Source organism: Urocampus carinirostris, chromosome 17, assembly GCF_059441175.1.
Source record: "Urocampus carinirostris isolate Australia breed hairy pipefish chromosome 17, RoL_Ucar_1.0, whole genome shotgun sequence".
Taxonomy (NCBI): Eukaryota; Metazoa; Chordata; class Actinopteri; order Syngnathiformes; family Syngnathidae; genus Urocampus; species Urocampus carinirostris.
In genome coordinates, this window is record NC_142365.1 from 2133185 (window position 1) to 2154033 (window position 20849).

General features: G+C 41.5%; 1 protein-coding gene across 1 annotated transcript; it reads right to left on the reverse strand.

Moving 5' to 3' along the window:
* Positions 1 to 641: 641 nt before the first annotated feature.
* trim47 (tripartite motif containing 47) lies at positions 642 to 20162 on the reverse strand. The gene is made up of 8 exons (XM_088321448.1): positions 19853 to 20162; positions 12709 to 12911; positions 7273 to 7318; positions 6344 to 6439; positions 6061 to 6285; positions 4463 to 4485; positions 4268 to 4386; positions 642 to 2067 (listed from the first exon to the last, which is right to left on the reverse strand). The coding sequence occupies exons 1-8, from the start codon at positions 20033 to 20035 to the stop codon at positions 1541 to 1543; spliced, it is 1422 nt and encodes a 473-aa protein (XP_088177574.1). The 5' UTR covers positions 20036 to 20162; the 3' UTR covers positions 642 to 1540.
* Positions 20163 to 20849: the final 687 nt, after the last annotated feature.

Here is a 20849-nt window from a genome sequence, read left to right on the forward strand (position 1 = left end):
CAAAGAGATTATTTCAGATATAAAGTTGTTCAGCTACTGTACAAAAACCTTCCCAAATAACTTTACTAAAGATGGTATATTCGACAATGACCTATAATGATATAGGCTTCCCAGGTCAAGGTTAAGTCGCTTAGGCATGGGTTGAAATACTCGAGGAGAGCACTATTAAGAATGTACAGGCCTCTGCTGTGAAGGACTTGAGCGCATCTGCGGTCACGGGATAGCACTCGTCTCTCAGACTGGTGTGATTTTGGTCCATTCTTCTTCCAGCCTCCTCCACAGTTTGCTGATTTCAGTCACTTTCTTGACCATAACTGTCACCGTGGATGTTCCAGAGGGTCTCTATTGGCTTGAGACCAGGACTCTGGGCAGGCTGTGCCATTCATTCAAGGAAATTATTTGGCCTTTTTGCTGTGCGACATGGAACATACATTGCCCTCTTTGAAGACTGCAGGATGGATAGGGCCACGAACGCAAGTAAGGAACCCAGGAGGTCCTGATACACATTTGCATTGACACGGCCATGTTCCTGTACAAGATGCCCCAAACCATGGCACAGATCTAGGGTAACCTACATGACGGTGTTAAAATTCATGGTGGTCTTGGCCTGGCGGGGGTGAGTAAGTTCAAATTCAACTGTATTGGTTACCACATTTTTTTTTTATTTTGAAATGAGAAACATGTCAAGTGGCGTAAAAGTGTACAAAAGACCTGCCAGAAATTGGCCAACAAACAAGGTAGAAAATGTGGAGGGGGGGTTGAAATTTCAATAACAATAAAACAAAGTTGCAGGCGACTTATTTCAGCTCGTTTCTAGAAAAGTTCTATCAATGCCGCCTAACAGAAAATAAGTAAAATCAGTCTCTTTGGACCACACAGAGTGGTTCAGGAACACATAGACGAGAACACACCCAATTCTGACATTTGTTTTTCCGTCAGAAACAGATTAGCGTTATTTTATTGTATTTACTCGTTTGTCATGTATTTAGGAATGTCTTGTTTTGTCATTCATGATCTCATTTGTCGTGTATTTTCTAGTTCATGTTTATTTTGTGGTTTTAAAGTTTATTTTCTCTGTAGTTTGTCATTTTTCTTGCGTATTTTGACATTTATCATGTATTTCTTATTGTATTCTCAGTTGTCACGTTGTGATATATTTCCCGATGTGTCGTGTATTTTTCCGTTAAAGCTTTCGGTTATTTCGTCAATGGCAAAATGTGATTCGGTCGCGCTTGTAGATCAACCAATGGGTGAGAAGCCAGTTTGACCCCGCCCCCTCGTTTGAGTCCTTTTCGCTGTGAAAACATATAATATATGGAAAATTTATATTTAGTTATCCTGCAATGCGTCATTTATTTTAACCGCATTTATGTATTTACATCTTAAAATATGAACACAGTCTATTTGGCGTTGACAGACGCTCCCCCCCTCAAAACCCTACGGGTACTTAAAACCATTCGGAAGAAAAACAGCGAAACTCGGAACCGGGATTTCACGGTAGGGAAGGTAGGGTCCGCGTTTCCTCGGCGGTTCTGGCGCCTCAGTAGTAGTGGCAGATGCAGAGGCGGCCCGGGTCGTTCCTGCCGGGGCTGAAGAAGGGAGAGACGGGCTCGGTGAAGCAGGTCTCGAAGACGTAGAGGCGCTTCATGGTGACGGCGTCGTAAAAACTCAGCAGGCCCCGGTCGTAATCCAGGAAAAGGCCCACGCGGGGCGAGATCCAATAGTCGGCCACCGGGACGCGGCCGTCCTCCTCGTTGGCGTACAAGCGGTCCTGCAGGCACAGGCTCCAGTAGCCCGAGGACGGCGTCAGGCAGACGAAGCCTTTGCGGTTGCTGCTCTGGGTGGTCACCCCCAAATACCAGACCCCCTTGTCGCGCACGTCCACTTCCCAGTAGTGCTGCCCGCCAAAGTATTGCGCCGTGGCCAAAACGCCGCAGAAGCGGGTGAAGCGCAAGGGCAGGTCGGGGTCCTGGCCGCGGACCCGCACCTCCTCCAGCTTGGTGTCGAAGTCCGAGATCTGCAGGTTGAGGTGCGCCGTGTCCGGGTCCAGGGTCAGGTTCTGGGGCACTGCAAAAGGGGAGAAGGCTATTTCCCGCGTTTCTCATCTCATTGAATGTTTTTTCAGATGAAGTGTTTGAGGAGTATGTTAGGAGTGACAAGATTGGATAGATTGAGAAATGATATTGTGAGAGACGGAACTGGAGTAGTAGTGGAACTGAGCCAACGTTTGGATAAGAGTACTTAGTTGGTTTGGACACATGGAGAGGATGGATGAGGAGCGAATGTTGAAGAGGATCTACAGAGCAGAAGTCAATGGAAGGAGACCAAGAGGATGGCCGCCATTGACGTGGATGGATGGTGTTATGAGTGCACTGCAGGAAAGAGGTCGAAATATAATGTAAGCTAGAGCTCTTGTTGGTGATAGGAATGAGTGGAGAGGTGTTGTGAAAGGATAGTGGGATTGTGGACGCGTTCTTAAGGATGGGCTGGGCACCCGTATGATGCGGCAGGGGTAAACCAGCGAAAGCTGTCGGACAGAAGAGTGTGTTGAGTCACCCTGACCCGAGTGACATGGCCGCTTTCTTGTGTCCCGTTTCATCTGGAGGGACGAAAGCATGACCAACTTAGGTGCCGAGGTGCCTAACTTGTTTGGGTGTTTGGGCATTTGGGTTGGCCATGGTCCACAAAATTTTGTGTGTGTTTTTTTTGCTATTTTTTCCCTTTTATTTTCTTTGTTATTGTATGTGTTTGTCTTGCTGTCTGTCACCCCTCTTGAGGGATATGACCATGGTAGACTTATCTCATCGAAAATCTCTGACGGGCCGTGCGTTATTGCTCCCGCCAGGGTTTTGCCGACTCACGAAGCCATATCCCTCCACTTGGGTCTTCCCAACCTGACGCCGAAAATGAAGCCCACATCGCAAGGGCCCGAGTCGCCGCGCCGTGCGACCGGCGGTCGGCAGAGAGGCCCGACAGCATGCACCGGTTCGATCCCAGCCCCTGTGAGCTGAACTTATTCAAAAATATCCTATTTCAAAATATATGCAAATGCCAAGTTAATTAATATAGCTTTAAGACAGGGGTCAGCTGAGGTGTGTGTAAAGTGGGCTTAAACTAGTTCCACAAAAGTGTGTATTTTTAAACCAGATGGTATCACGTTTCTGTTTCAGATATTGGTACCGCCCGCGTACCGTTTCTTTTTCTTTGTTCTGCCGAAATAAATGCAGTTTGCTGGGGGGGAGGGTCCCCCAGAGTTGGGAGTGCGACTAAGGAGATGGACGTTAGGTCTTCCTCTTCTGGCCCCTCTCCAACTGGCAGTTTAAAAATAAGTCAAATGCTTGGTGTATCTTTTCTAGCGTCAGAAACTTGTAAATAGACTGATTTAGATCCCACAGTGTGCTTGCAGACCTGTCCTGAAAATGGCTCACTTGTGCTCAGTCATTGTTATTTTCAAATCGAGTTATTTTTAGCGTGGTTGACCGAGTCTGTAAAACCCTATGTACAAAAATGTGTTATTTTAGAATGGCTGTCCTTTGCGCTTGAAAAATGAGCCCTGCTTTAAGATATCTCATAAAAGATGGCAAATGTCCTTTTTTGTCCTCTCACTTACTTTTGGTGAATTGGTTGATATCGTGGTTTCATCACATTAATTCCCTGAGTAAAGGGAGAGAGGCATTGGCATAGCACATGGGGGAACAGGTCAAGACAAGAAAAAGTCTGCAATACGGAGCACCAAAAACAAGGAAATTCTATAATCAATCACCCCAATCCTATTTCAGACCCTGAATTTAACACCCTAATAAGGAACCTAAACAATTGTTTCTAACTCTAGACCCTTAATTTCAACACCTAACCTAAAACACAGAGCAACAATTTCAAGCAATGACAAGAACTTCATCTAAAATTCCAACACTTCTCAAACCTCGAAAACACAACATTTAGGTTCAAGGATTTCGAATACCCGTAAGTATTTAGTATTATTGATGGTATATCTTTAAAAAAAGAACCGGAATTCCCCATGACTAATCTGATGCACCTGTCCTCACGGACGCGACAGTAGGGGGCGGTAACGCTTCACGTGACTACTCGACGATGATGACCGGAGCCACCATCAGCGTCATTTTTAGGCACATTTCGTATTCTTCATTTAAAAGCCCGGTCTATCAACGCAAACTGCCAGGAATCGCGGCAATGGCGACCGTTTCAAAATGCGAGGATTTCAAGCACCCGTACAAATTCTGTTTTTTGGGGATGGGAACCGACTTACTGGTGTGCAGCACGTGCATCATCTTCTTCCACATGATGAGCTGAAAAGGTCCCGAGAAATCGGTGAAATGGTCGCGGTTTTCCACGGGCTCAACGTTGTCGTACATCTCCAGCGAAGAACTGGCGCCCAAAAGTTCGTTAGCGGAAATTTTTCAAGTACTAAAATAATATCGGCATGCCAAAATGCAACACTTACTTATTGATGATTTGAGCCAGGTTCTGATGGAAGACAAAGACACAAAAATTTCGTGTTTAAAATACGAGTGGTCAAACTTAGAGTGCTTAGCAAAAGTATTGGCCCCAACCCCTACTAAAAACTTTTGGTCACATTGCACAATTCATTCATCCCATAATGGGCGACGACGCTTTCAATGCCATACAAACTTATGCCGGCTGCCGTTAATCACACTGAAAGAAACGCCATGGCGAAGCAAACTTGCAAGAGATCAGTGTCAGTGTCATTTTTAAGCAGACTTGTTGAGTATCATGGCAACAATTTCAAGCATTTCACCCAAAACTCAAGCACTTTTCCATCCTTGAAAACACAACAATACATTTCAAGCATTTCAAGCATTCTTACGAACCCTGCGGTTTTTGACTATGGTGGGTTCTTTTTGGAAGGCAGTCCCTGCAAAAAAATGCAAGATTACTGTATAGATTTATCGTAGAGGTAAGCAAACTACAGCCCGTGAACAACAGGCGGACCCTCAGGCTTTTTCATACGGCCGGCCAAACGAAAATGGTCATCGTAAATAAAGTACTAGGAACAAAAAATATATAGAACGAAAAAAAAATACTACAAAACTAAATATCAAATGTAGTGCATGACAACATCATGTTTTTTTCGCTACAAAAATACTACTGCAGTCATGAAATAATACAAACATACTGCCACAGAAAAAATATGACAGCAATACTAGAAAAATGCAACTACAGTTATACTACAAAAATCGGAAAGAGATGTTAAAAACACTTCGAAACTATTAAAGAAATATTACAAAAAAGAAAATGGGAAGACTAAAAATAATTCAAATATATCACTTGAGTAATACTTTACTACAAAAATACTTCTTCAGAAATATTAAGACTGTTACCCCAAAAATACAACCACAGAAATATATGTAATATATAATATATATAATATCCTAAATAAATCTACTATAGAAATCTTACTTAAAGACTTAAGTGGAGATACTTCCAAAAATACTAGAAAAATACTACTAGAGTAATGCTATACTACAAAAATACTAATTCAGGAATATAACCACTAATACGATGAAAATACTAGTACAAAATATTAGAGCAGGAATATAAAAAAATACAACAATAGTAATATATGTAATATAATATATATAACATCCTAAAAAAATCTACAATAGAAATCCTACTTAAAGACTTAAGTGGAAAAACTTCAGAAAATACTAAAAAACACTGCTAGAGTAATGCTATACAACAAAAATACTAATTCAGGAATATGACCACGAATATTATGGAAATACTAGTACAAAATATTACAGCAGAAATATTATAAAAAAATACAACTATAGTAATACAGGACTACAACGAATAATCTTTGGAAAAGTTACAAAAATACTTCATAGAATACATTGAATAAATAAAACAATTCAATATCAAGTTGAATATATAAAAAAGGGAGCTAATCGATTATTCTGTTTCAATTGGCCTCGCACGCAAAAGATCCCGGGTTCGAGACCGGGTGGAAGCATATGGCGAGGGCTGGGCGCCACCGGACTGCACTTGCCCAAGACCCCCCCATCCCCCCCCAATGGTTACCTTGAAATCGGTTTGGCCGTTGAGATGCCGGTTGATGTCGGCGATGCAGCCGGTGGCCTGGGCCGCCTTTGCGCTCACTCTCTCCACGTTGCGCTCCAGCGCCGCCAGGACCCCCTCCCCTTCCGCTTCCAAACTGTCCAACAGGGCGTTTTTCTGGTCCAGCAGGAACTCCACCAGGGCCCCCACGTCCGCCTCCACCTTATCTCTCAGCCGCTGCTTCTTCATCTGAGAGGAGTCAGCACGCGGGTTAGCCCGCGCCGCCTCCGCGCTCGCTAGCGCTTACCGTCACGTCGCTTTTGGTGCGTTCGTCCGATCCCATGACTTCCACGCAGTCCGCCTTCAAAGCGTTGAGGGACCTCAGGCGCAGTCTCAACTCCTCCTGGAAATCCGTCCATACCGGGTCAAAGTCGTTATTTGAGGCTGGCCCCGTTTCCGTCTGCATCCACCCGCTACTCTGCTATGCCGACTCGTCACATCGCACCAGTCACATTATCCCTTCATAATGCGATTTCAACATATATCACGATCAGGGTTGGGTAAGGTTACTTTAACTGGAATACTTTCAATGACTTTTAGATTACCCCAATACCAAATATGCTAATAAAAGACAAAAGAAATGACTTTTGGATGACTCCAATACCAAATATGCTAATAAAAGACAAAAGAAACTAAATATGAATCAAATGATGACTCACAACACGTGGTAAAATTTCTCTCCTGGCTTTGATCTCCGGCAAAACGAGCATTAAATGCGACAGAAACAAAATGAAAATAAATCCAAACAGCTTGCCGACATCATTTTTGCCGTTCCATGTATTCCGTTATTCCCCAAGCCTGCACAAAATGGAGTCATTTTATTCCTATTTAGTTTCTTTTGTTTTTTATGGGCATGTTTGGTATTGGAGTAATCCAAAAGTCATTGAAAGTAATCCAGTTAAAGTAACCCTACCCAACCCTGATTGTCACAATATGTTCAACCCATTTTGAAACAATGACAATAAAGGTACATTCTATTCTATTCTATTCTATTCTAACTACTTCAAAGCAAAGCTATGGCCTGTTCCTCTAACCCAGATTTAAATATAGTTCATCGGCCGGTCGAATGAATAAAAAAGCCGATACCGATATTTGTCAAATTTCCAAAAAATCGGGCCGCCCGATAATCGGTCGACTTCTCCATAACACGCCTGCAAACAATGGACGAAAGTTCACCTTCATTTCTTGGACGACTTCAGAGATGGGAGCCACTTGGTGATATCTGAAAAACAAAAGTGCGCTCTGCGGTCATGTGTTTACACGGCGTGCAGCATATGTTAGTAGGGCTGCAAGGATATTTCGACTCTGTCTACATAAAAACTGAGCGTTGATTTGACCTTCAAGATGAAAAGTGTATCAGACTATATTCCACGTCCGGGTTTCCTGCGTCATTTCCTGTTTTTCCAGCACAACTTAAACAAAGAATCAAGCCAATGGCTTACAGGACCCTTGCGTGTCCAATTTATCTCCGTCCATGTTGTTGGATTGCAAAGCAATATCGCACGTTTCTATAAGCGTTTATACAGTGTTCTGGTTTGCCCGCGTCCCTGCGTCCTAGACGCATGATTTTTGCTGGGGACGCATCGTCTCAAATCAACGTGCGTCCCCGGGACGCAACTTTTTTGACACCAAATTGTCATTATTACCCGATGACTTTTTTATTTTTTAAACAAAGATTTACAGCACTCCAAACTTTTTGTCAGGCAGATCCGCCATTGTTGTTTTGGTTTCGCAGTTCAAGATTTCATCCGCACGCCAATCTCGGCAAACGGGATTTCGTTGCTTCGAGATGACGTCATTGTTGTGGTGCTTGTCGTCAAGTGAAGGTTAAGTATGCCTCCGAAAAAAAAGTATCAGGTAAAAATCAACACAAAATGGTCATTTATTACATGTAATCAGTAACAAGTCGAAACATAATGCAGAGTGATAACAAAGGCAATTCCGGCAAGCAAAGCACGTGTGTTGAAGCGAACGATTCGACGAAAGAAGATAAACAAAAGAATACTCCTAGCAAGAAAAGGACTTTTCTGCCAAAATGGACTAAAATATATTCCTGGTTACGCTATGAGGAGGATGATAATGGAGGCTGCATGTTCTGTGATGCGTGTACCCAGCGTGACAAAAAAACTGGATCGCATCAATCATTTCGCAATACGAACTTTCAGAAAAGCACATTGGATCGGCACAACGACGATGAAAACTACAAATTAGCTATGGAAATTCCGTTGCCGCAATTGGACCTTGAGAAGGCATTGCCCTCTGGCTGCGGCTGCATCGACTCGCTACAACGGGTCAGGTGTATCGACATTTCGTTCTGTGTACATTGTTACAAAGAATGACAATACAAAGGAAATTATTATTATTATTATTATTATTACAACTGTGGCGGGACAGCAAACCACCAAGAATATATGAACTGAAAACCTGAAGTGATAACTGTCTTGGATTACCAATTAATTGTGATCATTAAAACTGCATGAATTATATATACTAATATTCCGGCAATATTATTTTGTATAATGTACAATATTTTTGTGAACTGAAAACTCTTGAAGTGATAACTGATTTGTATTACCGTATTTTCCGCACTATATGGCGCACCGTGTTATAAGGCGCACCTTCAATGAATGATATATTTTAAAACTTTTGCCATACATAAGACGCACCCCATTATAAGGCGCTATAAGTGCATGCTGGTTTAAGATCAGGTCATTGTGCAATTTTGTAATTGTAATCCTGTGCAGTCCTTCGAGACATTTTTGGGATTAAGGGCTATTTACGGTAAATAAATGTGACTTGACTTGACTACAGTAGAGAATGTAGTTACGTTATGCAACCTCTAGATGTTGCCACGCTAAAGGGAATGTCAACAAAACATTCAAAAAGGTCAAACTTTATTGTTAACAAACAAGCTTTCCATAACTCCATTCACTCCCAAAATAAATAAACAGCCGTTTTATTATTTTCTCTGAGGTAAAGCATTTTCGTGACACATCTTTAACATCTTTGAACAACATCAAGGCATATCATTTTACTTTTCCTCCATTTAGTCAACACGCAAAAAAAAAACGTCTGATACTGTTATTTTAAATGAAACGTTAGTGCAATCGCAATAAAGTGACACTCGTAATGTGCAAAAACAACGAGTGCAAAACGATAACAATAAAGCAATAACATAATAACTGTAAAATGTAAAACGTAAACACACAAAAGAAAAACAAAGATCACTCTATAAGCTCCTCATCGACGAATCCCTCGAATTCTTCTTCTGCAGTGTTCGAATTGACCATCTCTTCATCATCTTGCTTTATTGCCACGGAAACTTTGTTGAGTTTTCCTTACTTGGCGGAGCTTATCTTCATCCTTTCTCCACTTCCGTACCATCGATTCATTTATGTTTAACTCTCTCGCTGCCGCTCTATTGCCGTGTTGTGCTGCGTGACTGATCGCCTTGAGTTTAAACTCGGCGTTGTACGCGTGTCTCTTTACAGGAGCCATTTTTTTTTATACAAATGCACGTATGAAAGAGAATCGTTCTTTAATATTTCCCAGTATGCACAGCGCGAAAAATGGAGTCGGCGGCTGTTTCTCGTAGTTGCGAGACCTTGCGAATTTAATATTGAGCCATATATAAGGCGCACTGTGTTATAAGGCGCATGGTCAGCTTTTGAAAAAAAACAAGACTTTTAGGTGCGCCTTATAGTGCGGAAAATACGGTACAAATTAACTGCGATGATTAAAACTGAATTAAAATATAGATTAATATTTCAGCAATATTATTTTGTATAATGTACAATATTGTTGTGAACTGAAATATCTTAAAGTGATAACTGATTTGTATTATCAATGAACAGTGATGATTAAAACTGAATGAATATATAGATTTTTATTATATATTTTTCACCGATTTACAATTTCAACCTGGATAACACAAAATTTTGGAGACCCATAGATCTCTGTTGGGACCCATAGATTTTTGAACATGCGAGTCCCCGGGACCCATCACTTTTCACAGCTCAAATAAACATTGTTTATATGATGTATAAACAATTGTATAAATATAAATGCATTTCTATAGCGCTTTTCAAGGCAATGGAGACCTCCCAAAGCGCTTCACAATGTGCTTCACACTTTTCACTTTTACACACTAACTCACCGATAGCAGCTTCAGGCATGCAAGGCAAATACCTCCTATTGGGGACTAGGGATTCAGTGTCTTGCCCAAGGACACTGCGGCATAAAACACGGAGGAGCCGGGAATCGTAACCTGATCCCAAGACGAGCGCTCTACTTCCTGGGCTAATGCCGTCCCACAGATGTAAAGTTCAACTTTATTTTAGCAGAGCAATAGACACGTTGTCTCAATGCATTGTATTGTACTTTTGCAGTTTTCACCATCCAGAGAGGAAATGAATGCTTCTATTACACCTTCCCTGAGGTCACGGTCCTTCTTTCGGTGGTTTAGCTCAGTGTTGTATCAATGATATAACATATCGTCGCCAGGGACTTTAATCAGGCATGCTTAAGGACTGTACTTCCCACATTCATTCAATAAGTGGACTGAGTAACCAGGGAAAAAACACTGAACCGTGTGTACAGTAATATCAAACATCTAATTGGATCCGGCCATCTCTGTCTGGCAACAAGGACAATACAAACTTCTTCCTTGTTCCTTTATATTCTTTGTTTTCACTGTAAAATGTGAGACTGGAGTGCCACGTCCAATTTCGTTGTCACAATATGTTCAACCCATTTTGTAACAATGACAATAAAGGTACATTCTATTCTATTCTATGATGCACAGACAGTTGGACGGTTGAACAAAACAAAGTCTGACTCGCCTCAGTAAAATTCAAATAACATTCAACCGATACGGTTTAGATGGCGTGAATATTTTGCTATACAAGGTTTAAACTGCAGGGTAATAAAAAAAAAAAAATCTATTTATCGAGATGGCCTTCGCTTTGGTGCCGGGAAGTCTGGTCACAAGAAGATTTAACAGTAACTCATTGTTCTTTTTATGTTACAAAAGTTTCACTTTTCTTACTGTTATATATTGTGCTCACACGCCATCTAGCGACCAGCATTAGTCAAGTCAAGTCGCATTTATTGGTTTGGCCCTTACAGTGTTCATTTGAGCTGTGAAAAGTGATGGGTCCCAGGGACTCGCATGCTCAAAATTTTATGGGTCCCAACAGAGATCTATGGGTCCACAAAATTTAGTGTTATCGAGGTTGAAATTGTAAATCGGCAACAAATATATCATATGAATCTATATATTCATTCAGTTTTCATCATCACAGTTTATTGGTAATACAAATCAGTTATCACTTCAGATTTTTCAGGTCACAACAATATTATACATTACACAAAATAATATTGCTGAAATAATTATATTAATCTCTATTTTCATTCAGTTTTAATCATCACAGTTAATTGGTGATTCAAAGCGGTTATCACTTTAGATTTTTCAGTTCATATATTCTTCGTGGTTTGCTGTCCCGCCACAGTCGTAATGCCTTCTCAATGTCCAATCCATTATCATCCTCCTCATAGCGTAACCAGGAATATAATTGAGTACATTTAGGCAGAAAAGTCCTTTTCTTGTTTAGGAGTATTCTTTTGTTTATTTTCTTTCATCGAATCGTTTGCTTCAACACACGTGTTTTCCTTGCCTTCGCGATCTTCCCAAGAATTTCTCCGCCGTTTTTTTCGTGCCGGAATTATTGCCGTTGTTATCACTTTCTGCATTATGTTTCGACTTATTACTGACACTGAAGAAATTACCAATTTTGTGTTGATTTTCACCTAATACTAACAGTTTTTTTCGGAGTCATACTTAGCCTTCACCTTCCCTTGACAACAACCACCACAACAATGATTTAATCTCGAAGCAACGAGATCTCGTTGGCCGAGATCAGCGTGCAGCCGAAAACTTGAACCACGAGACCAAAACAACAATAGCGGACCTGCCTGACGAAAAGTTGGGAGTGCGGTAAATCTTTGTTAAAAAAAAAACAGAACACTGCCCTTAATCACAACCACGTCTCAAAGGACTGCACAGGATTACAATGACACCATCGCCTGATCTTAAACCAACATGCGGGCAAGGAAAAACTCAGCGTGAAGAAAAAAGAAACCTTGAGAAGGGGCCTCACAAGTGGTCATCCCCCTACCAGGATGTCCAGGGTGGAATAGATTTAGCATTGAGTTACAGTACACAAACATAGGAAAACATCCATAAAAGAGAACACAAGGTAACATGGTGAAATTTTTCCGGAAAGTGCATGACAGCAACGAAGCCTCAAGCCTGTAAACTAGTCCAAAAAGTCTGTAACAGCATTCTAGTAGTATTAGTAGTAGTCGTTTTGCAAAACACCCACAAGGTGGCAGAAACTTCCCACAATAAATGATTGCACAGGCATCCACGTGTGGCAACCGTCAAATCACAGGCAAGAAATGACACATACGGAGGCGGAGCTAAGTGTTAGTGTCGAATACACTTCACAAAATGCAGGATATTTCTTTTCTGAAACGAATCATTATCCGACGACCGGTATATTAAAATGGAGGTCGGTCGCAGGCCTACGGGTGAATGTCCCGAAAGCTTACCTGTGTACCCGCGACTCCCGGCATACCACACAAATGGCCCTCTTGTCCGTCTGGCAATACAACTTGAGGTCTTCGCCGTGAAACTCGCACTGGTCTTCTGTCTTGGGGGCTTTGCGGGGGGCAGGGGCCAAAACCAGGTTTTCCATTTTGGAGACCAGGTTCTGCACCAGGTAGTTCTTAGTGAAGGTCCTTTTGTTGAAAATCTAGAGGGAAATAATTCACAGACATTTTAGAAAACAAACATCGACCCCTATTTGAAGCGAGGGCCGCGACGAGGAGTCGATCATAGAAATAGTAGACATGAATTTAACCGTCGACCTTTTGGCAAGAACGTCGTTGGGCGCCGCCCCAAAAAATACGCAGAGAGGAGATATGTCGAAAAGGGAACTCGCTTTATTGCATTCGGGACACGTTCGAAGTTCCAGACGTTCAACACTGGCTTTTACAGTGCATCCGGAAAGTATTCACGGCGCTTCACTTTTTCCACATTTTGTTATGTTACAGCCTCATTCCAAATTTAATCTCTTATCTCAAAATTCTTCACAAAATACTCCATTATGACAATATGAAAAAGTTTTTTTTTTGACTTTTTTTGAATTTATTAAAAATAGAAAACTAAAAAATCACATTTACATAAGTATTCACAGCCTTTGCCATGAAGCTGAAAATTGAGCTCAGGTGCATCTTTTTTCCACTGATCATCCTTGAGATCTTTCTACAGCTTAATTGGAGTCCACCTGCAGCAAATTCAGTTGATTGGACATGATTTGGAAAGGCACACACCTGTCTATATAAAGGTCCCACAGTTGAGTGTGCATGTCAGAGCACAAACACCAAGCATGAAGTCAAAAGAACTGTCTGTAAACCTGCGAGACAGGATTGTCTTGAGGCACAAATCTGGGGAAGGATACAGAAAAATGTCTGCTGCTTTGAAGGTCCCAATGAGCTCAGTGGCCTCCATTATTTGTAAATGGAAGACATTTGGAACCGCCGGGACTCTTCCCAGAGCCGGCCGGCCTTCTAAACTGAGCGATCGGGGAAGAAAGGCCTTAGTCAGGGAGGTGACCAAGAAGCCGATGGTCACTCTGTCAGAGCTCCAGCGTTCCTCTGTGGAGAGAGGACAACCATCTCTGCAGCCATCCACCAATCAGGCCTGTATGGTAGAGTGGCCAGACGAAAGCCACTCCTTAGTAAAAGGAACACGGAAGCCTGTCTGGAATTTGCCAAAAAGCACTTGAATGACTCTCAGACCATGAGAAACAAAATTCTCTGGTCTGATGAGACAAAGATTGAACTCTTTGGTGTGAATGCCAGGCGCCACGTTTGGAGGAAGCCAGGCACCGCTCATCACCAGGCCAATACCATCCCTACAGTGAAGCATGGTGGTGGCAGCATCATGCTGTGGGGATGTTTTTCAGCAGCAGGAACTGGCAGACTAGTCAGGATAGAAGGAAAAATGAATGCAGCAATATATAGAGATATCCTGGATGAAAACCTGCTCCAGAGCGCTCTTGACCTCAGGCTGGGGCGAAGGTTCATTTTTCAGCAGGACAACGACCCAAAGCACACAGCCGAGATCTCAAAAGATTGGCTTCGGAACCACTCCGTGAATGTCCTGGAGTGGCCCAGCCGGAGTCCAGACTTGAATCCGATCGAACGTCTCTGGAGAGATCTGAAAATGGCTGTGCGCAAACGTCTCCCATCCGACCTGATTGAGCTTGAGACTTATTGCAAAGAAGAATGGGCAAAACTGCCTAAAGATAGGTGTGCTAAACTTGTGGGATCATATTCAAAAAGACTTGAGGCTGTATTTGCTGCCAAAGGTGGATCAACAAAGTATTAAGCAAAGACTATGAATATTTATGTAAATGAGATTTCTTAGTTTTCTATTTTTAATACATTCAAAAAAAGTCCAAAAAAAACTTTTTCACATTGTCATAATGGAGTATTTTGTGTAGAATTTTGAGATGAGATTAAATTACCGTAAATTACAGACTATAGAGCGCACCTGATTATAGGCCGCACCCGCCACTTTTTAGGTGTTTTGCCACTTTTGTATTTACACAAGCCGCACCTATGTATAAGCCGCGTGTGCCCGCATTAGAACTCGTGACACAATCACAAGTTTAACTCAGACCATTCTGAAAGTTCCACGATTGTAACTTAATAGATAATGCACAAACCTAGATTCTCGGTCGGCATCATGAATGGAAAATGATACCCGTAATTAACGTATGATGCAGACTTGTAAAGTCGGGGTCCCATTGAAAGTAATCCAAGGAAACAAAATGTATATTTCCAAAGGGTGGGAAAAATATATATCCACTATTGTCCGCTGCGACAACAGACAGATCTACCGGTAACTCAGCTTTACCCCACTTCCGATCAGCCCGCGTTTGCTCCGCACCTTCTTTTTGATTCGCTCGTAGAACACATAACAGAATAAATCTCTAAAATAAATACATGACAAAAATATACAGTTGCAAATACATATTATACATGGTTACACATATTTACGAAGAAATACGGTACACCGAGAGAGTTTTCAAAGCTTTAATAATAATAATATAACTTTCATCCCAAACAGTGACTGTGACAGGTAGCAACACGCTACTTAGGATCACGCTCGCAACGTATCATGCGTACCTGTTAAAAAAAAGCATGCCTTAATTGTGAAATTCACGGTAGATCGTTCTCAACTTCCTCCTCATAACTATCGCCATCAAGGGCGTCTTCCTCAATATCGGAACGTACCTCAACCTCACAAAGTATGCTTAAACGTAGAGGTTGCAGTCTTTCTTGGAGCACATAATCTACTGGTCTTAAATCTTACATTTTATACTCCAGCGCCGTTGGTGGCCGTTAGAAAAATTCCATCAATTGGCCGCTTCACCGAATAAGCCGCAGGGCTGAACATTTGGGGAAAAAAGTAGCGGCTTATAGTCCAGAATTTACGGTAATACAATTTGGAAGGAGGCTGTAACATCACAAAATGTGGAAAAAGTGAAGCGCTGTGAATACTTTTCGGATGCACTGTATAGTGTTCCCAAATAAAGTTGAGATATCTGGTGAAGGTCGTCCGCCCCGGCAACAACGTCATCCCACGACCTTCACCAGATACCTACATACTTATCATTGATTATTATCCACATTCCACAACAGACCCTTGTCGCCAGACCCCTTTTTCCATCAGAGAAACGCATCCCTACATGAATAGAATCTCTGCTGAGAGTAACCAGGGTTGGGTAGGGTTACTTTAACTAGATTACTTTCAATGACTTTTGGATGACTCCCACACCAAATATGCTAGTAAAAGACAAAAGAAACTCAATATGAATAAAATGATGACTCACATCACATGGTAAGCTTTCTCTCCTGGCTTTGATCATGATAAAGGACAGGATAGGCTTAAATAGTGTTGGGAATTAATATCAAAATGTAGCGTTTACCAAATTGTTCGAATGAGTTATCTGACTCCATGAACCAAACACAACCAACAATTCATGCGCGCTCGTTTCTTGAGGGAAAAGATGAACACGAAAGCCGACATTTCCACACGGGGGCAGATTTCATTTCATTAACAATTTAACTAAGTGTACTCCATCGAAAACAGACTATCATGAATTAGTGTCGTTGGAGTCTGTGTGAAGCCTTCTTCTGAAGTCCTTTAGCTCTCTCCTATTGGCCATCTTCTCCCCGCATAATGGCGTGCCGACTCCTCCCATGGGCGTGCCAAGAAAGCCCCCCCTGAGCAGAGAGCTTCCTTTCTTTTCCCCTCTTTTTATCCCTTTTGTTTCTCACACTCTCTCCCTCTCTCTCTTTCTTTGTCCCGATCTTCTTTTCCCTCCCTCTTTCTCTTTTATTTATCTCTCTTTTTCTTTCTCTTGAATCTACTAGTCCGGCCCCCAACAGAATGTTTGTTCTATCGTGTGGCCCCCGAGCTAAAATGAGTTCGACTTCCCTGGCACAGTAATGGGAACAGTTTAATTGCGAATTATTGAAATTTCCAAAAAATGAATGTTGTTTTCCGCTTTAGTTTGTGTTGCACTTACAACGTGAATTCGAAGCCTGCTTAAAATTCAGGCACACGGCGAGAGATTGGTATGCTGCTGCGTGTTTTTTTTTCCTGTTAAAATCTGCCAAAAGGTCATCGGTGTGCACAATGGGCGGATTAGCAAAGTGTCTCATTAGCGCCACACTCCTCATTAAGTGTGAAAGTGGCTAGTTAGCAAGCTACGGCTAATCACATTCTCTTGCTCAAAATGGCGACTGCTAGGTTTTTTCCAGCGTCAACATCAAAATTCAGACACGATTAGATCACAACTGTAAACAGGGTCGGGTAGGGTTACTTTAACTGGATTACTTTCAATGACTTTTGGATGACTCCAATACCAAATATGCTAATAAAAGACAAAAGAAACTAAATAGGAATTAAATGACTCCATTTTGTGCAGTAACTGAATACATGGAAGGGCAAAATTGATGTCGGCAAGCTGTTTGGATTTCTTTTCATTTTGTTTCTGTCGCATTTTATCTTAGTTTTGCTGGAGATCAAAGCCAGGAGAGAAAGCTTACCACGTGTTGTGAGTCATCATTTTATTCCTATTTAGTTTCTTTTGTTTTTTATGAGCATATTTGGTATTGGAGTCATCCAAAAGTCATTGAAAGTAATCCAGTTCAAGTAACCCTACCCAACCCGGATTATAACATCTCATCTCATTAGCTGCACCGCTTATCCTCAGTAGGGTCGCGGGGGTGCTGGAGCCCATCCCAGCAATCATCGGGCAGTGGGCAGGGGACACCCTGAACTGGTTGCCAGCCAATCGCAGGGCACACAGGGACAGACAACTCGCTCGCTCATTCCCACCTAGGGACAATTTTGGACCGGCCAATTAACTTGACATGCATGTTTTGGGAATGTGGGAGGAAACCGGAGTGGCCGGAGGAAACCCACGCAAGCACGGGGAGAACATACAAACTCCGCACAGTCTGGTAGCTGGATTTGAACCCACACAGGAGGTTCCCAAGACCTTAGAACTGTGCCGCACACGCGCTAACCACTGCGCCGCCGTGCTGCCCCTGATTATAATATGTCACTGAATATGTAGTCAAGATTGAATGAGTTTTCCAGTTCTATTACTTGTATTATTTAATCAGCACATCATTACTTATATCATCGCATTATTCACTTAGTTGTAATAAATGCACCTTACGTTTATCCATAAATTAGAAGAAAGTATTTAGGTATTCTGATAAGTCAGCCATAATCTTATCAATCCACCTTTAGGATCCAGTCCGATCTAGTCTTTAACAAAGGTCTTTTGTGAAGATGTGACTTCCTTACTTTAGATAAGTTTCATTTTTCTAGTAAGTTTAGTCAAACCGCACCGCCTTTCCTATAAAAGCAGTGGTCAGCCGTTTTTCTATGCTTGCATAGGGAATAATTTGTCCTGTTCACGAGACCAGAATATTCTGTTTGTTCTTATTTTGTTTGTTGTTTTAAATACAAGTCCTCAACAGAACTGCTCTCTTCAGCTCTTGTTTCTTCTCCCGACGACTCGGCCACAATCCCAGAAGCACACGATTGTTTTCGCCAACATTATACTGAAATGGCGCAGATGACATCAACTACAAATAGCAAAACTTCTAGTTTTGGAGTATTTCGGACTGGACAGTGGATACTGCCAATAAAAAGACGACTTGCAAAGTTTTTCAAAGCAGACGTTCACGGCGATAGATTGGTGACACAAAAACATCTAAAGAACACGTCAGACAGGGGGCAGGTCCAAATGTGCACAAGACTTTTGAAGTCCAGTATATTTGAATAGGAAGAAAAGCACCTAAAATTCGAACTAATCTCTAAAAATAAAACAAGAAAGTTTGATCACATGACCCTGATTTTAGCGAACCTGCATTGGCTCCCTGTTTGCTTAAGATGTGATTTTAAGGTTCTGTTGGTATTGTACCAAATCATGCATGGACTTGCTCCCTCATATCTTTCAGGATTAATTTCCCCCTATGTTCCGGTCCGGAGCCTTTGTTCTGAAAACACTGGTCTACTAGTGATACCAAGAGCCAAGAAGAAATCCGACAGTGTTTCCCATTGGGGGCCTTGGTGCTGTGGAATGCTCTTCCCCCTGAGATTCAATCTCCAACCTCAGTGGAAATGTTTAAATCAAATCTAAAATGATGACTCATAACACTTGGTAAGCTTTCTCTCCTGGCTTTGATCTCTTTGATCTCCGGCAAAACGAACATAAAATGCGACAGAAACAAAATGAAAAGAAATCCAAACAGCTTGCCAACATCGTTTTTGCCGTTCCATGTATTCCGTTATTCCCCAAGCCTGCACAAAATGGAGTCATTTTATTCATATTTAGTTTATTTTGTCTTTTATTAGCATATTTTATATTGGAGTAATCCAAAAGTAATTGAAAGTAATCAAGTTAAAGTAACCCTACCTAACCCTGCCTATATATCATGTTGAGAATATCTGTGTATTATTTGTTATTCTTTGGAAGGGGGATCTTCTGATGTGCAGTCCCTTCTCAAGGTTTCTCTAGTCTCCTCATGTTGAGGTTTTTGAGTTTTTCCTTGCCCTCATGTAGGTTTCAGATCAGGGGATGCTGTCATAATAGTCTGTAGTTTGCAAAAATCTGTGGTCTGTGCAGCCCTTTGAGACTCCTTGTGATTAATGGCATTATAAATAAACATAACTTGACTTGATCTGACATGTTTTTGAGATTTTCCATGCCCTCATGTAGGTCTGTGCAGCCCTTTGAAGCTCTTTGTGAATAAGGAAGGGCTATACAAATAAACTTGATTTGACTTGAGGTTTTTGAGTTTTTCCTTGCCCTCATGTAGGTTTTAGATCAGGGGATGGTGTCATCATAGTATGTGGTTTGTGCAGCCTTTTGAAGCTTTATTATTAAGGAAGGGCTATACAAATAAACATGACTTAACTACTACTTCAGAGGAATGTCTCTTTGAAGTGTAACTGACGTCACAAAGATACTCTTTGATTCTCTTTGAAGATGCTAACCACTCAACCTGGACTAAGGTAAATAAATGGCAAACTACAAGAAACAACAACAAACAGGAGTCAGACATTCAAATAAAAAGCGTATAATAATGTGAATGATACCGTTCGACACTGCGGACACTGGTAGCCGTAGTCCAAGCTATTCTCGTCCCAGTGCAGGCAGATGCAATAGCGGCAATAATTGTGTCCGCATTTGAGGATGACCGGATCGTGAAAGAAATCCAAGCAGATGGCGCAAGTCAGCTCCTTCCTCACGTCTTCACTGTGCGACGCGGCCGTGGCCATAATTGCGCTTCGTGGCTAGTTTCTTGGTGTTTTTGGTGAGTCCGACAGAAGAAAAACAAAGGCCGAAATGCACGCAGGAATCTGCAGGAATTTGCAGGAAGCCGGAAGTCAAGCACGCCGGAAAAGGCCTAGCGTGTTGTCGTGACGTCATCTTCCTGTTCAGCCAATGATAGACCGATAAACAAAATGTTTTTTTTAAAATGCTTTATTGAACAAAATGTATTTACACTTTCATACAAACAAGACGCAGCAATGATAACGTCAGAATTAAACTCATACCTTTCAAGCTCCAGGGCTCCAAAAATGTCGTATTTTCCCTTACAAAATACAAAATAATCTTACACCATATTTTTTTTAAACGTGTTTATTGATGTAGTTCAACATGTTATAGTGTACATGTGTTTCGTGATATCATATATTGTTCATTCACATTTTGAGTTGTTTGACATGAATGAGGTTTATTATAAAAAAAAGTTCCAAAATGAAGCAGCTTGGACGTTCGCTGTAGAAGGAAAAAATACATGCAAATAGAATTAAGTAGAATAATACATTTTCTTATTCAAATTGTGAATTCATTTTCTGCATTCAATTATTGTTGGTAATGTGCTGATTAAAGGGATGACACCAAACCTGTCTTTTTTCATTTCCTCCTTTTATACTTCCTTTTTTTCTTAACTTCTTTATACAACAATAATGATTCGTAATACAGTGGAACCTCGGTTCTCGACCATAATCCGTTCCAGAACCCTGTTCGAAAACCGATTTGTTGGATCACCGAAAATCGTTTTTCCCATTAAAAGTAATGTAAAATCGT

Bases quoted from the DNA above. Each gene is read 5' to 3' on its own strand.
- trim47 (XM_088321448.1), bottom strand. From the start codon at position 20,035: ATGGCCACGGCCGCGTCGCACAGTGAAGACGTGAGGAAGGAGCTGACT. The intron at 4,387-4,462 runs GTAAGTGTTGCA...TTTGGGCGCCAG, and splicing joins CTGGCTCAAATCATCAATAA to TTCTTCGCTGGAGATGTACG. The intron at 2,068-4,267 runs GTAAGTCGGTTC...CCCCTTTTGCAG, and splicing joins GATGCACGTGCTGCACACCA to TGCCCCAGAACCTGACCCTG.